Source organism: Pagrus major, chromosome 15, assembly GCF_040436345.1.
Source record: "Pagrus major chromosome 15, Pma_NU_1.0".
Taxonomy (NCBI): domain Eukaryota; kingdom Metazoa; phylum Chordata; class Actinopteri; order Spariformes; family Sparidae; genus Pagrus; species Pagrus major.
Window position 1 is genome coordinate 6,064,937 of NC_133229.1, and position 13,125 is coordinate 6,078,061.

The window sequence follows — 13,125 nt, forward strand, 5'->3', positions numbered from 1 at the left end:
AATTTAATACATCATCCAAAAACCACACCAACTGATGGTGATGTTTGTTGGAGTGACTTTAGGGGTGGGGGATGGTCTGTGTGGAGTGGGCCTACGTGTCTCAAGTCAGGGGTTGTTACCTAAGTTTGGGAATTCAGTTTGTCAGATAAGAACAACAGATTTCACATTTGGAAAATCGTTAAAAGCGTGAAAATAACCAGAATGGTTGTGTACAGCTCCGTTTGGCTCACCACCACTCTCTGACACACAATAACCTGCAGCACGTATTTAACTGAATTACTGATTACACGTGAAACAATTAATACATGTTTGGATTGGACCTGGCAAGATGATCAGGATCGTTTTATTTTATTTCATATGGATGAGGGTATGATCTGATGACAGCAGTCCATCATATCATTAAGTCCACTGTATCTTCCGTCTTCCTTTCCTTTGTTAACACGCACTAACAGATTCCTGCTCTGGATGAATCAAGCCCAAATATCAGCAGTCAGCACTCACATTTCCGATCATCCACAGACAATAAACGAGTCCTACGTGCGGTACGTGTCATCTGGAGCTGCCACTCACGTCAGTGGATCTTGCCACAGCTCGTCTGTCTCATTTCTTTTTTGTTCCCAAAAACTGAGGAGGTGTGTCTTTCTTATTGTTTCATGGCATTATGGCGACGGCCGCTGATTGGCCTGTCAGTCCGTTTTTTTTTATTTAATCTGTGACAGCTGAATCACTTCACTAAAACTTGAATATGTGTGTATAGCCTGAGTGCGGTTGGGGGTCGGTGGCCCGCAGGGCTGGGGGCGCCTGGCCTCTGCCTCATCAAAGGGACCAAAAATGTTACCAGGCAGTTTAGAGAGCTGGGAACGTGAGCTGAAACCTCATTGGTTGAGAAATACAGGAGGCGTGGCTCTCTGGCTGGGGGTATTTAACGCTTTGTTCCATTGTTGCACTGTGTGTTTTCCAGCTGGTCTGGCTCAGGAAGGGGGAGGCCTGCCGTTACAGGACACCACTGCACTCTCTCCTTTTCTCCTTTTTTATTTATTTTTTTCATTATTATTTGTTTGTGAAGATGTCTTTTTCTTGCAATCAGTCTCTGGACGGCAGCTTCCCTCCGTCTCCAGCCGAGGACAGGGGTTCAAACAGGCTGTCCTGGGGCAGTCTGCTGCAGAGGCTGACTGAGCTGAAGGGGATCAATCAGAGGGCCACAGCAGATCACCAGTGCAGCAGGAGTGAGACTGGTGAGTGTAGCAGCCTTTTGTCTCAGGAGGATCTACTGTCTTTTAGTTTGGGTTGACTCACACTGTAGCTAAGAAGTTTTATCGTTGGTTGCATTTATTAAAACAAAGGGCATGAACTGACAAAGCACAAAGAGTTTAGGGCATGCAGAGGGTTTGAATGATTTTAGAGTGAGTCCAGCATCACCAGACAAGACTTTAATCTGTATTCTTTTGTTTTAGGATCTGTGGCAGACATGTCCCTGTCAGAGTTGGACAACAGTTTCTTCTGTTATCCCCTGGAGGAGACCCTGGCTGCAGAGGTTGTAGCAACTATAACACAAACTCTGAATGATGCATCAGACATCCTGGGCTGCTCCAAACTCATCCTACCTGACTTTCTTCTGCACAATATCAGCCAAGAGCTGCTCCACCTGGCCGCCAGCGAGCCCTGCGGCCTAAGGGGAGCTCTCATTGACCTGTGTGTGGACAGGGGGGATCCAGGCTCCTTAAGTACTGTGGATCAAATAGCAGTGGATGCCACCCTGGTCCCAACTTTTCATGTGACCCTGGTGTTGAGGCCCGAGTCCAGTGGGCTGTGGCCAAAGGTTCAGAAGCTCTTTAAGGGTAGCGCGTCACCACAGACATCTGCAAGGCACCAAAACACGCTGAGGCTGAGTACAAGCTTCAGGGCTATCAAGAGGAAACTGTATTGTTCAGGGGAGCTCCTGATTGAGGAGTGCTGCTGACCAAGCACTCCTGTCTCTGATTAGCTGAGCTGAATTCATATGTACTGTGAAAGATGGCTGGTGGGTGAAGCATTGTCTGTTTTTGAAGACAATATCGTATGGCTCCAACATGTCTAATGGCACTGACAAGATGGTTCTGAAATAACATGTATGTCTTTGTCGGTGTATTTCTTGTGTATTTCATGGCAGCTGCTCACCTGGTTGCAGGTGACTCAACAGTGAAGACTCATGTTTCTCAACATGAGTCAGTGTCTTTCCTATGAATGTAAAATCCCACCTTGAAGAGTGGCTTACGTATTTGATAGTCAAATATGACCTGAAACTTGTGTGTTTTGTATTTTCATAAATTTCACAACACAAAAAATAAATTATTTTATATTTAATTTGGTGTTAGAGTTTTCTTCTAACTTACAAGCATTCATGAAAACTCATAACAGTGTGTGTGTGTGTGTGTGTGTGTGTAGCCATGCTAGCAGTGTGGCTATATAGGGACAACAATGTCAATGACAATGAGCTGAGTCCACCACTTTGGTCCAGACTGAAATGTCTCAACTATAATAACTATAATACGGAGGAGAGAATGAATCGTAATGTCTTTGGTGATCCCTCAGCTCTACCTGTAATGCCACCAGCAGGTTCACATTTGTGGCTTTGAGTGAAATCTCTCAAGTTATTGTTGGATTGCCATGAAATTAGGTCCAGACATTAGTGACCCAAACAGGATAAACTAACGAATTTGAAGATACCTTAAAGTCTCCTCTAGCACCATCATCAGGATAAAGTTGTCCAATACTTCAGTTTCTGAACAAAATACCTGAAAAACCTATGAAATTATCAGCTGTACATTGTCTTTAGTACTTAATAGCAACTGTTAGCATGCTAACACACTAAGGTTAAGTTTAAGGTCCAGTGTGTAGGATTCAGTGGCATCTAGTGGGTAGGGCTGGGGAATATATACGATATACATCATTATCGTGATAGGAGACTATATATCACCTGAGATTTTGGTTATTGTATAGTGTGATATGTCTTATGGTTTAAAGGCTGTACAACACTAAAGTCATTTTCTAAACTTACCAGACTGTTCTACTTGTTCTAATACTTCCCTTTACCCACTGAGTCATTATATTCCCATTACTGATGATTATTCATCAGAAATCTCATTATGCAAGTATTTTATGAAAGTACCAAGTCATCCCAACAATATCGTTGCATTGAAGTAGGGCCTATGGTTAAAAATATTGTGATATTTGATTTTGTCGCCCAGTCCTAACATTAATAAGGTGCTTTTGAGAAGATTTCAAAATATCGTAATAAGATTGTATATTATTTTAAGGCCATACGGTCCAGCACTACTAGTGGGGAGGTTTCAGAATACAACTGAAACCCCCTTCCTCACGGTGGATGCTAAAAATGCTAAAGGTCCTCTCTAGAGCCAGCATTTGGTTTGTCTTTTCTTGACTACTTTAGAAACAAAGAGATGCAACATGGCAGACTACATGGACTACATAATCTACATGGAAGATTACATTCATTTTGTTGCCCCTAAACCCTTCACACTGGACCTTTAACATGGTAAACATGATAACTGCTAAGCATCAGCATGATAGCACTGTCATTGTAAGCATAGTATTATTTATCTCAGTAGTACAATCTCACAGAGCTGCTAACACAGCTGCAGAGTCCTGTTGTTAAGAAGAAAAATATGCACCAGACAACCATTGGACAAATTTAATTCAAAGAAACTTTCATACAATTTTAGCATGTTAATTTAATAAATATGGTATACTTTTATTTGTGCAATGATTTTCAATACTTATGATCCAACAGGCTACAAGCAAATCCACATAATAACATTATAGTAAATGATATTAACTCCAATAAACCCTGCACTGTTAAAAGTAAAATGAATATTTACATTGGTAAGAACTATAAAAATTACACACTTTCCTTGTGAGTGGCTCAGACATCTGTCTATGAGAAGGCCATGAGGTTTCTCAAAATGTTAAAAGGAAAACAAAAAGACGGGGACAGAGAAAGCTTATCTTAGCAGCTTCATTAACCGTTCAAATAGACAACTATGCTCTTACTTTTCCACTGGGACGCCAGGCCGACTCTCACCATCCTCAAGACACTAGAGTAAGAAAATGTCAGCAGTCAACTCAAAGCTTCTCACAGTTCTACAGGAAGTCAATCTACACCAAGTTGCAGAGAGGTTCCCTGATGAGGTCTGCTGCCCACTGCACGTAAGGCATTTTTGATTCTCTTGGTTTGCTGCAGAAATATGCTCCAATTTGAGTGGGCTCCGACCGATTTCTTCTAATCAGATTCAAGTACCGACGAACCTAGGAAAGAGAAAAGAAATGGCGGCAGCTGTATCTCTACATGGGATGAACCTTCATTGGATTTCTATACATGCATAGACAGACAGAAAACACCACACAAACTTCTAAAGGTGCAACAATTAGTAGATTCACCAATTCATTTATTAAAGGAAAATTCATCGCCAAATATTTTGATAACTGATTAATTGTTTCTGTAATTTTTCAAGCATCAATATTAAACATTTGCTGCCTTTTATTTACGATGGCAAAATAAATGTAGGATTTTGGACTGTTTGGAGAAAAGATCAAATTGAAGATGTCACTTAAACTAAAATATGAATTGATTAATCATGAAAATCATCAGCAGATTAATCAGCCATAAAAATAATTGTTAGTTGCAGCCCTACACAAATCAATCATTATCACTGTAATTTGTGCAATGCTTTGTATCAGGGGAACAGCGACCAAAAAACAAAAACATTTTTTAGCCGATTAACTACTGCTCTTGCAAACTTGATATAACATTTAGCCATTACTCAAATTATACAATCTGTTTATTAAAATGTACTTACTACATTCCAGGCAACCATGGATTTTTGTTCATTTTACCACTAAACCAACCTGCAGAGACTTCACCATTGCTCAAGAGAGGTAATCCATCACAGTGACCCATCAGTTGCCTTTATTGAAGGTTTCTTTTTGGTCAAAGTTCTGTCATCACATGGTAATGCAGTTGTGAGAGTTAAGTGCTCGTGGGAAACTCGGACATCTGAGACAGGCCAGCTGACATGTTAATATCAGGTGTCTTTCACTGCAGCATTAAGTTAACGGATAAAAATAAAGTTGACCAGCCGCTTGCTGTGATAGATTACATATTGGAGGCAAGTGTTATAATGAATGGGGACAGCATGTTAGGATTCCATCCAAAAACATGTGGTTTGCTTTGGGAAACAGTCAAGTGTGATGTTGAGTGTGTGAGATGTGTAGATATTGGTATAAAACATGCAAAACACTGGTGACTTTGCAGCTCATGTAAAGTATAAAGTGAAAAAATATAGTGTATTGTTGTTTGTGGCAACTTACCCGTATGTGTGCGAGTGGTTTTTAGCCATCCAATATGACCTGAATCTCAGATAGTCGGGAACAGCTGGGAGTCCCCATTCTCTGCGCCCTTTGGTACAACTCAGAATCCCCAAAGTAACGAGCACGATAAAGTAAGCCTTCCTCTGAAAGTACAAGAAGAGCGTGTGTCAGTATGCTAGGTCCCAATCAACTACACTATACAAAGGAAGACATACAATAAAAGAAGTCAAGAAATGTTACTTCACTTCAACAATAAACAAAAAATGCCAACCCTGGTGGCTAACTAGAGCTGAAATTATTAGTTGATGATCAGCAGAAAATTAATCTGTTAGCATATAAGTCAATTTTGAAGCAAAAAAACCCCCCTAAAACTTAATAATTAATTGGTTCCAGCCTTAAAAATGTATAATCTGTTGCTTATCCTCATCTTTTTTTGACAGTAAACTGAATATCTTTGGGTTTGGGAATGTCTGTCGCACAAAACAAGAAATTCAGATATGTAAACTGAGACACTGTAAAACTGTGATGTGGAATTTTCACTATTTTCGGACATTTTTAAATTATTGATTGAGAAAATAACTGTCAGATTCATTGATAATTAACTGCTAAATGCCCAGCTGTAAACTTACTCTGCTGCTTCTCCTTCCAACAGTTGTTTCTGAGATTGGAGATATAGTCTTCTTCTACACTTCTCTCAACATTCTTCAGGTTATTCCCGGAATATTCTTCATTGAACCGGTCTCCAACATAGAAAGGCACCTTCAGGTTTGTCGTATGCCTTTTGTGAATATGCCCAGCTGACCTGATGTATGGAGAAGACATCATAACAGAGTGAGACAGATGAAGAGACATTTTCACCAAACTGCAGAAGCTCTCCGAGTGGTGAACCACTTACGGGCGGTAGCTAAGGCTATAGGGAGGCTGGGTGACCATCATCTGGCTGAGAGCGGAGACGATGATGAGGATTAGGATGGGCATCAGCTGGACAAACAGAGCCAGGCCTCCCTGTCAAGAGAGAGAACGAATGAAGTTTCTTTACAGATCATACAGTGCATCAGCTAGTATCAAATTTAAGTATGATTGAAGTACTACAGACAGGACTTACATCTCTCTGTTGTTCTCGTCTGTCTTGCCTGTTATGTGCAAAATGCATTCTTCCATTTCTGTAAACGTGTACATTACCTAAAAAGAAATGAAGAAAATAAAGATTAAGAAAAGATAATGTGGGTGCTGCAACTCTAAGCCATGTGAAGTCAAGGTCACTATTAAAGAAGCTGATTCCACCGATTATCACATATTCAAAACAGAGAGTCAAAAGTATTTATAAACCAATTAACAATGTCATTATGTTATTCAGATTGATCTATTTTCAGGATAATACATTTGCTTTCAGTCTGTTCACTCTGAATAGTATTCTTGTTACACTGCAGTGCAACTGATGAAAAAATTATATATATACATAATAACGCACTAACGCAAATTCCTCTTAACGCCGTTAATTATTTTGACGCGTGATTAACACACGCACATTACGACCCTCAGCCCGCTACGTAGTTTGGGAAATCAGGAAGCGATGCAACAGTAACGTTGTAGATGCCAAGCAGAAACAAACCTCCTTGAGCAGAAATGGATAAAGAAAAGAGTTTTATGAATGGCAAGTTCAGCTTCAAAGCTCTGCCAGATGGTTCTCTCAACAAGAACAAAGTTATTTGCATTTACTGTCGATGTGAACTGAGTTATCACCAGAGTACGTCCAGTCTCAAATACCACTTGCTGGCCGAGCACACAGCTGGTGCAGAGAGCCCTCCTCCCCCTCGCCAAAGGCAGACCACGCTGTATAATTTGTGATGGAGACGCCTGGACAACTGTACATGAGACAAACTTTCTAAATGGGTGGCTTTAGCTTGCAGGCAGATTAGCCTTGTTTAGTTAACCTTTACAAGTGTAAAATTAGACACTACATTGTGTTAGTATTACGCAGGAATGTTATATTCAGGTCAATACGCCCATTTGTTGTTGCTTGTTGGGCTCGAGTTTTGCCATGTTATGCTTTCAGCATATTTTTTGAGCATACAGTACCTTTGAGGTTATTCTGGAGAATATTCTGGACAGTATTTGTCATTGTTTTGGATTGTTGCAATAATAATAAACATACATTTGCATAAAGCAAGCATATTTGTCCACTGTCATGTTGATAAGAGTATTTAAAACTTGAAAAATATCCCTTTAAGGTACATTTAGAACAGATAAAAAATGTGCGATTAATTTGCAATTAATTGCGAGTTAACTATGGACAATCATGTGATGAATCGCAATTAAATATTTTAATCAATTGACAGCCCAAAAGATTCATAGAGGATATGACAGATAATGACTACAAAGCAGTCTGTATTTTAACTCCAATCCATCAGAGATGCAAACAAAGCAAATAGCCAACCTAGTTTAGGCAACTTTGAATTTGATAAAAAGTACAGTCATATGCTTGTCAGTTTATGTTTATATGCTTGTAAGTTTATGTTTATGATAAAATAGTGATAAGGAGATTTACAAGGCTGACAGGCCAGTCAGACAGCTCTGTCTTGTTGACTCTGACAACGGCATGATCACTGATAAGGGCTGAGTAGAGCCAACTGTGCCAGGCACGGCAGAGAATTTACAGGTAATGGTGACATCGGACCAAATGACTGCTAGACAACTGTTGGCTTGATCTGTCAGGAAGAGTTTTCAGAACAGTCCCTCTGAGAAAATACATTACATGAGGGAAAATTAATAACAAAAGGACTACAGCTGCATAAGTTGACTTTCATACCATACCATCATGATGTGTAACGGCTGTTTGGAAGGCAGAAAGCCAATCTAAAACACTGCAGAACACAGTAATGAAGCTTGGCCTGATCTTACAATGACTGTGTTACTGGGATATATAAACATGTTACTCCAATCATGAAAACTAAAATACTCTTGCACCTCGAAAGGACTGCACCAGTGTACAACAACAACCTGCCTGTGCCTACATTCGTCTGGCCTCTACTTACTTGATGGGAAGCCTCCACCAAAGAACATGTTGAAGAGGTCCTCAGGTGAGATATCTGCTTCAAAATCACGATGGTGTCTCTGTCTAGTAGGGTGTGATCTCTCCTCTCCATACTGGTCATACTGCCTTCGTTTCTCAGTGTTACTCAGCACAGCATAGGCATTACCAATAGCTGAAAGACAGGAAAAACCCACACAAGTTTGCACTTAGTAAGCTTCATTTAAACTACATGTCCTTAGTAGATCAGCAGTGGAGCTGACTTTTAATTTACCTTTAAAAGCCTCTGTGGCTCCAGGCGCGTGATTTTTATCTGGGTGAAATTTCAGAGCAAGCTTTCTGTAAGCCTTTTTTAGATCCTCCTCAGTGGCGGTCTTTTCAACTCCTAGAATTTGGTAATAATCTTTACAGCTCTTAATCCTGCGGATAAAAACACACAGGAAAGTTACAAAACATATAGATACATCCCCTGAGATATTAATGTGACACCAAATACCCCAATTAGCTAATTGTAATGATACAAACAAACACTGCTCAATGTATGCACCAACCATATGTTAATTCTAAGATTATTACATTCAATTTGTGCACTTTTATAGCATTAGCCAGGGAGATACTGGATTTTTGGGGCCGATGCTGATATTGGGGAGTAAAACTTGAAATATCCATATAATAATCGTTATTCTTACATACAAAGAATATACACATGAACACATATTTTCTGCAATGACCCCTTGAATGTGGTTATGAAAACATGTTAAAAAAAGATAAGAGCCTAATGGAGGCAGGATATTTTACAGTTAAACAATGAGCTTCACTGTCTAAAATGAAACTGGAGCACAGCTTCAGCAAACTTTACTGGGAAGCAACAAACAAAATCAGCACATATTGGACAACATATACTGATATATATGCAATTGGCCAGTATAAGCCAATAATATCAATTGACCGATATATCTGTCATGCTCTAGATCTCACTATGTTGATATTTGAAAATTTGTTTGTACTTCTCTCAATAAATATCATACTGGCGTATGTTTTCCATATCATCACATTACGAATGATCTTACTCATTAAAGGCACAACTAAGAATTAAATTGACTGCTCCAGCTGGGTGACAACAATCACACTGACAGTAATGCCCACAACTCCAACCCCTTTGAATATGCTATCTACAACCAACAGACCAACACATTAGTTATTACTGATTGATATCAAGGTACTACGTTTTAACGCTTTTACAGAAACAAAAGATTAGATCCACATGTGCACTGACTTTCTAACAGCTTCCAGCTGATCTGCAGTGTATGGTTTAGCTGATTCTGTGGCCCCCTGTGCGGGCGCATCAGCTTCGTCTCCGTGGCCTCGGTGCCTCATAGTGGGTCCGTCTCCGTTCACAGGACCGCCATTCTCATCTGGAGGCTTTCCATTCTGCGCTAACGACTCCAACAAGTCTGTAAAGAAAGTGGAGCCATGTTATTCAGGAATGCCACCTGAGACTGCCTTCGAATTACTTAACTTACTAGCATAATGAGCTAACAGTTAGCATTGTAGCTGCTAACAGGGACGTCAAGGATATAAATACGAATAAGCAAACACAAATTCAAGACATTCAGCAAGTAAATATATTACATAAATCGCGGGTGGTGGGCTTTAAAAACTACAAATACCAGTGTCGGCTAGGAGCAGCTGGCGTATCGTTAAGACGGTTATGCTAACGTTAGCTGATTTGGTTTCACAGCGATGGCCCACAAACTGACGTAAAATCCTCGTCGAAACAGACTTTTATTCGACGTACTTTTGGCCTTTTCTGTCGGAAACAGTCGCTGTGCTTTCTCCAGAAACTTCCTGGCCTTGTCCTGCTGATTGTTGCTTATCGCAGATAGGGCTATTTTAATGCACCGCTCCGCTTCGTCCTTGTTTGAGTCCATCGCGACACAGCGGAAATGTTTACTTGCCCCAAGACGCACGGAGATGACGTTGACGCTATGTGGCTCATAAATAACACGTCATGACAGTTGAATTGAACCTTCAGCATGCGCTTCAATAACACCCGCCGGAAAACGCTTTTAAACAGTAATATTTAAAGTTACTGGAGTAAATGTTATATATTTAACTTCTCCGCGATGCTAGCTGACACCTGCAGCAAGGTCAGTCATAATAGCTACTTTTAATTAAAGTTAAAATGGCTTTGTCAGTTACATGCAGCAGGTCAGTCTTTGTCAAACGCAAGCTTCTGTACACTTTGAGGAAAACATGTAGTCAGAGACATGAGACTATTCTGGCTGATCAGGGGAAACCAGCGTTAAAGGAAAAGAGGGGAAAACGTCACAAGAAACCTCTCCGGACTGATAATCTGTCCTGGGAGGAAAGGCTGGCTGATGTGGTCACCCCTCTGTGGAGGCTGAGCTATGATGAGCAACTTGAGCTCAAGCTAAAGCAACAGGAGAGGATACTGTCTCAGATCTCAGGTGACTTACAATCACACTCCTCATCACCTGTCAGAAGTAAACCCGGGTTCCCTGTCCTGCCTGTTCTTCCATCGCCGGTGAGGGACGGCTACCGCAACAAGTCTACATTTTCTGTCAAAAGAGGATTTGATGGAAATCCAAAAACAGTTGGATTCTACTTGCCCAGAGAAAGGGATGGAAACTTTGTCTGCGTCAATGGAGACCACCTGCTCAACATGCCCGAGAAACACAAGCTGGTCGCCAGGTGCTACCAGGACTTCATCCGCCTCTCTTCCCTGGAGCCCTGCCTGCTGTTCCACACTGGGGGTCACTGGAGAGAGGTCACAGTCAGGACCAACACAGAAGGCCACACCATGGCTATAGTGTACTTCCATCCACAGACGCTCACCCCAGAGGAGGTGGCAGTCCATAAGGCTGAGCTGGTGGATTACTTCACGCGGGGTCCAGGGTCAGTCTGTCAGCTGGACTCACTGTTCTTCCAGGAGAGCATCAGGACTCGATGCACTCATGAGGAGTCCCCCTACCAGCTCCTGTATGGTCAGCCACACATATACGAGGAGGTAATACGCTATCATAGCAAAGTTACAATCTACAAGAGATTTGACATAGCATACAGCAAATATTTTAATGTTCCAGCATTGCAACTTCATAACCTCTTGTCCAACTGCAGCAATGTTGAAGTACTTTTTTTAAAAATTAAGTGCTGAGATTATTTTTTTAATACAAATGCAGGTGTACCATTTAATGCATGTCACTTTCTCTGTAATTTAGTGTCTTAAGATGGTGATATTTTTATTCTGTTGCCAAATCAATTCTTTTGTCATTTACAGGTTTTGGGCTTCAAGTTTCGCATCTCTGCTGATGCCTTTTTCCAGGTGAACCAAGCGGCCGCTGAGGTACTCTATAGCACAGTGAGAGACCTTTGTGTCCCTAACCATGAGGAACATGGAGGAAGAACAAAAGTTGGTGGCACTCTCCTGGATGTGTGCTGTGGGACAGGTGCCATCGGCATCACAATGTCTCCCAGAGTGGACAGAATTATCGGTATAGAGCTCATAGAACAGGCAGTGGAAGATGCTCGACACAATGCAGCTCTCAATAACGTACTGAACTGTGAGTTCATCCCTGGGAAGGCGGAGGTGGTGCTGCCTGGCCTTATGTCTCAGTTGAGCTCTGCAGGTGGAGGCCCTGTTTCTGCCGTGGTAAACCCTGCTCGAGCTGGCCTGCATCGGAGAGTAGTCCAAGCGTTACGAAACCAACCTGCTATCCGCAAGCTGGTCTATGTTTCCTGTAAACCAGATGGAGAGGCTATGAGGAACTTCAGGCAGCTTTGTTGTGCTCCTGACCCGTGGAAGAAACTCACAGGCGACGCGTTTTCTCCAACTCTGGCTGTGCCTGTGGATATGTTCCCACATACTCCTCACTGTGAACTGGTGCTACTTTTTGAGAGGTAGCAAACACCTCAGAGGTGGGCTTCAACCTTTCAACAACTCTGGTTGCTTTAAAAAGCAATTAGGTAGCAGCACGGACAGGGACAGGAAGAGACTAAACAAACTGATTAGGAGGGCCAGCTCTGTCCTGGACTGTCTGCTGGATTCCATAGAGGTGGTGGGTGAGAGGAGGATGTTTGTCAAGCTGACGTCAATCATGGACAACACCTCTCACCCCCTGCACCAGACTGTGGAGGTCTTGAGCAGCTCTTTTCAGCAGCAGACTCACTGTGTAAGAAGGAGCATTATCGCAGATCATTCATCCCCACAGCCATCAGACTGTTTAACTCGAGCACTACCTGAACAATCAATTTATTTTTTATTTAACTTTATGCGTATTTGTGTTTCTTTTTCCTGTACTTGTTGCATCTTGAGCTGTTGTATCAAGTGGATTTCCCCATTGTGGGATAAATAATCTAATCTAATCTAATCTATCTAATCTAGTGGGTTGAATATGATATGTTGTATTTGAAATGATAACGTAATATAACTTTATAGAGAGCCTTTGTAAAACAGTTAAAAAATCCTGCATTTGCATAAAACAACAACGCAATGATAGATGCGGGGAAAAGAGACAAAGTGTCAGTTATCAGAGCAAGTATTACATGGGCAATTGCAAATATGAAAATAAAAAAATACAAATAACAGATGTGTCACCAAATAAAGTGAATACAACCAGCACACAAAAGTAGATAAGTAAATACCAAGAATGGAAACCACCTACAATAACTTTACACCCATGGCTCATCCACACAGTTGTCCTCAC

At 41.2% G+C, this 13,125-nt stretch overlaps 3 protein-coding genes across 4 annotated transcripts; 2 read left to right on the forward strand and 1 right to left on the reverse strand.

Annotated features, from left to right (window-relative positions):
- Positions 1 to 982: 982 nt before the first annotated feature.
- On the forward strand, positions 983 to 2,343 carry LOC141009757 (DNA damage-inducible transcript 4 protein-like). Its single transcript, XM_073482454.1, has 2 exons — positions 983 to 1,235; positions 1,455 to 2,343. Exons 1-2 carry the CDS (start codon positions 1,067 to 1,069, stop codon positions 1,958 to 1,960), a joined length of 675 nt encoding a protein of 224 aa, XP_073338555.1. The 5' UTR covers positions 983 to 1,066; the 3' UTR covers positions 1,961 to 2,343.
- Positions 2,344 to 3,676: 1,333 nt separating this feature from the next.
- On the reverse strand, positions 3,677 to 10,346 carry dnajb12a (DnaJ heat shock protein family (Hsp40) member B12a). Of its 2 annotated transcripts, XM_073481961.1 has the most exons (9): positions 10,197 to 10,346; positions 9,675 to 9,852; positions 8,673 to 8,818; positions 8,403 to 8,573; positions 6,473 to 6,549; positions 6,263 to 6,372; positions 5,997 to 6,169; positions 5,368 to 5,510; positions 3,677 to 4,305 (listed from the first exon to the last, which is right to left on the reverse strand). In XM_073481961.1, exons 1-8 carry the CDS (start codon positions 10,327 to 10,329, stop codon positions 5,389 to 5,391), a joined length of 1,110 nt encoding a protein of 369 aa, XP_073338062.1. In that variant the 5' UTR covers positions 10,330 to 10,346; the 3' UTR covers positions 3,677 to 4,305; positions 5,368 to 5,388. The 2 variants fall into 2 exon arrangements, with proteins under 2 accessions (XP_073338062.1, XP_073338061.1); XM_073481960.1 differs by having other exon boundaries at positions 3,677 to 5,510.
- Positions 10,347 to 10,454: 108 nt separating this feature from the next.
- trmt2b (tRNA methyltransferase 2 homolog B) lies at positions 10,455 to 12,785 on the forward strand. Its single transcript, XM_073482108.1, has 2 exons — positions 10,455 to 11,429; positions 11,700 to 12,785. The coding sequence occupies exons 1-2, from the start codon at positions 10,584 to 10,586 to the stop codon at positions 12,321 to 12,323; spliced, it is 1,470 nt and encodes a 489-aa protein (XP_073338209.1). The 5' UTR covers positions 10,455 to 10,583; the 3' UTR covers positions 12,324 to 12,785.
- Positions 12,786 to 13,125: the final 340 nt, after the last annotated feature.

Excerpts from the sequence above, each read along its gene's own strand:
- LOC141009757 (XM_073482454.1), top strand. The coding sequence starts at position 1,067 with ATGTCTTTTTCTTGCAATCAGTCTCTGGACGGCAGCTTCCCTCCGTCT. Across the intron at positions 1,236-1,454 it reads GTGCAGCAGGAGTGAGACTG|GATCTGTGGCAGACATGTCC; the intron begins GTGAGTGTAGCA and ends CTTTTGTTTTAG.
- dnajb12a (XM_073481961.1), bottom strand. The coding sequence starts at position 10,329 with ATGGACTCAAACAAGGACGAAGCGGAGCGGTGCATTAAAATAGCCCTA. Across the intron at positions 9,853-10,196 it reads TCCGACAGAAAAGGCCAAAA|ACTTGTTGGAGTCGTTAGCG; the intron begins GTACGTCGAATA and ends CTTTCTTTACAG. Across the intron at positions 6,550-8,402 it reads TGGTGGAGGCTTCCCATCAA|GTAATGTACACGTTTACAGA; the intron begins GTAAGTAGAGGC and ends ATTTCTTTTTAG.
- trmt2b (XM_073482108.1), top strand. The coding sequence starts at position 10,584 with ATGGCTTTGTCAGTTACATGCAGCAGGTCAGTCTTTGTCAAACGCAAG. Across the intron at positions 11,430-11,699 it reads AGCCACACATATACGAGGAG|GTTTTGGGCTTCAAGTTTCG; the intron begins GTAATACGCTAT and ends TGTCATTTACAG.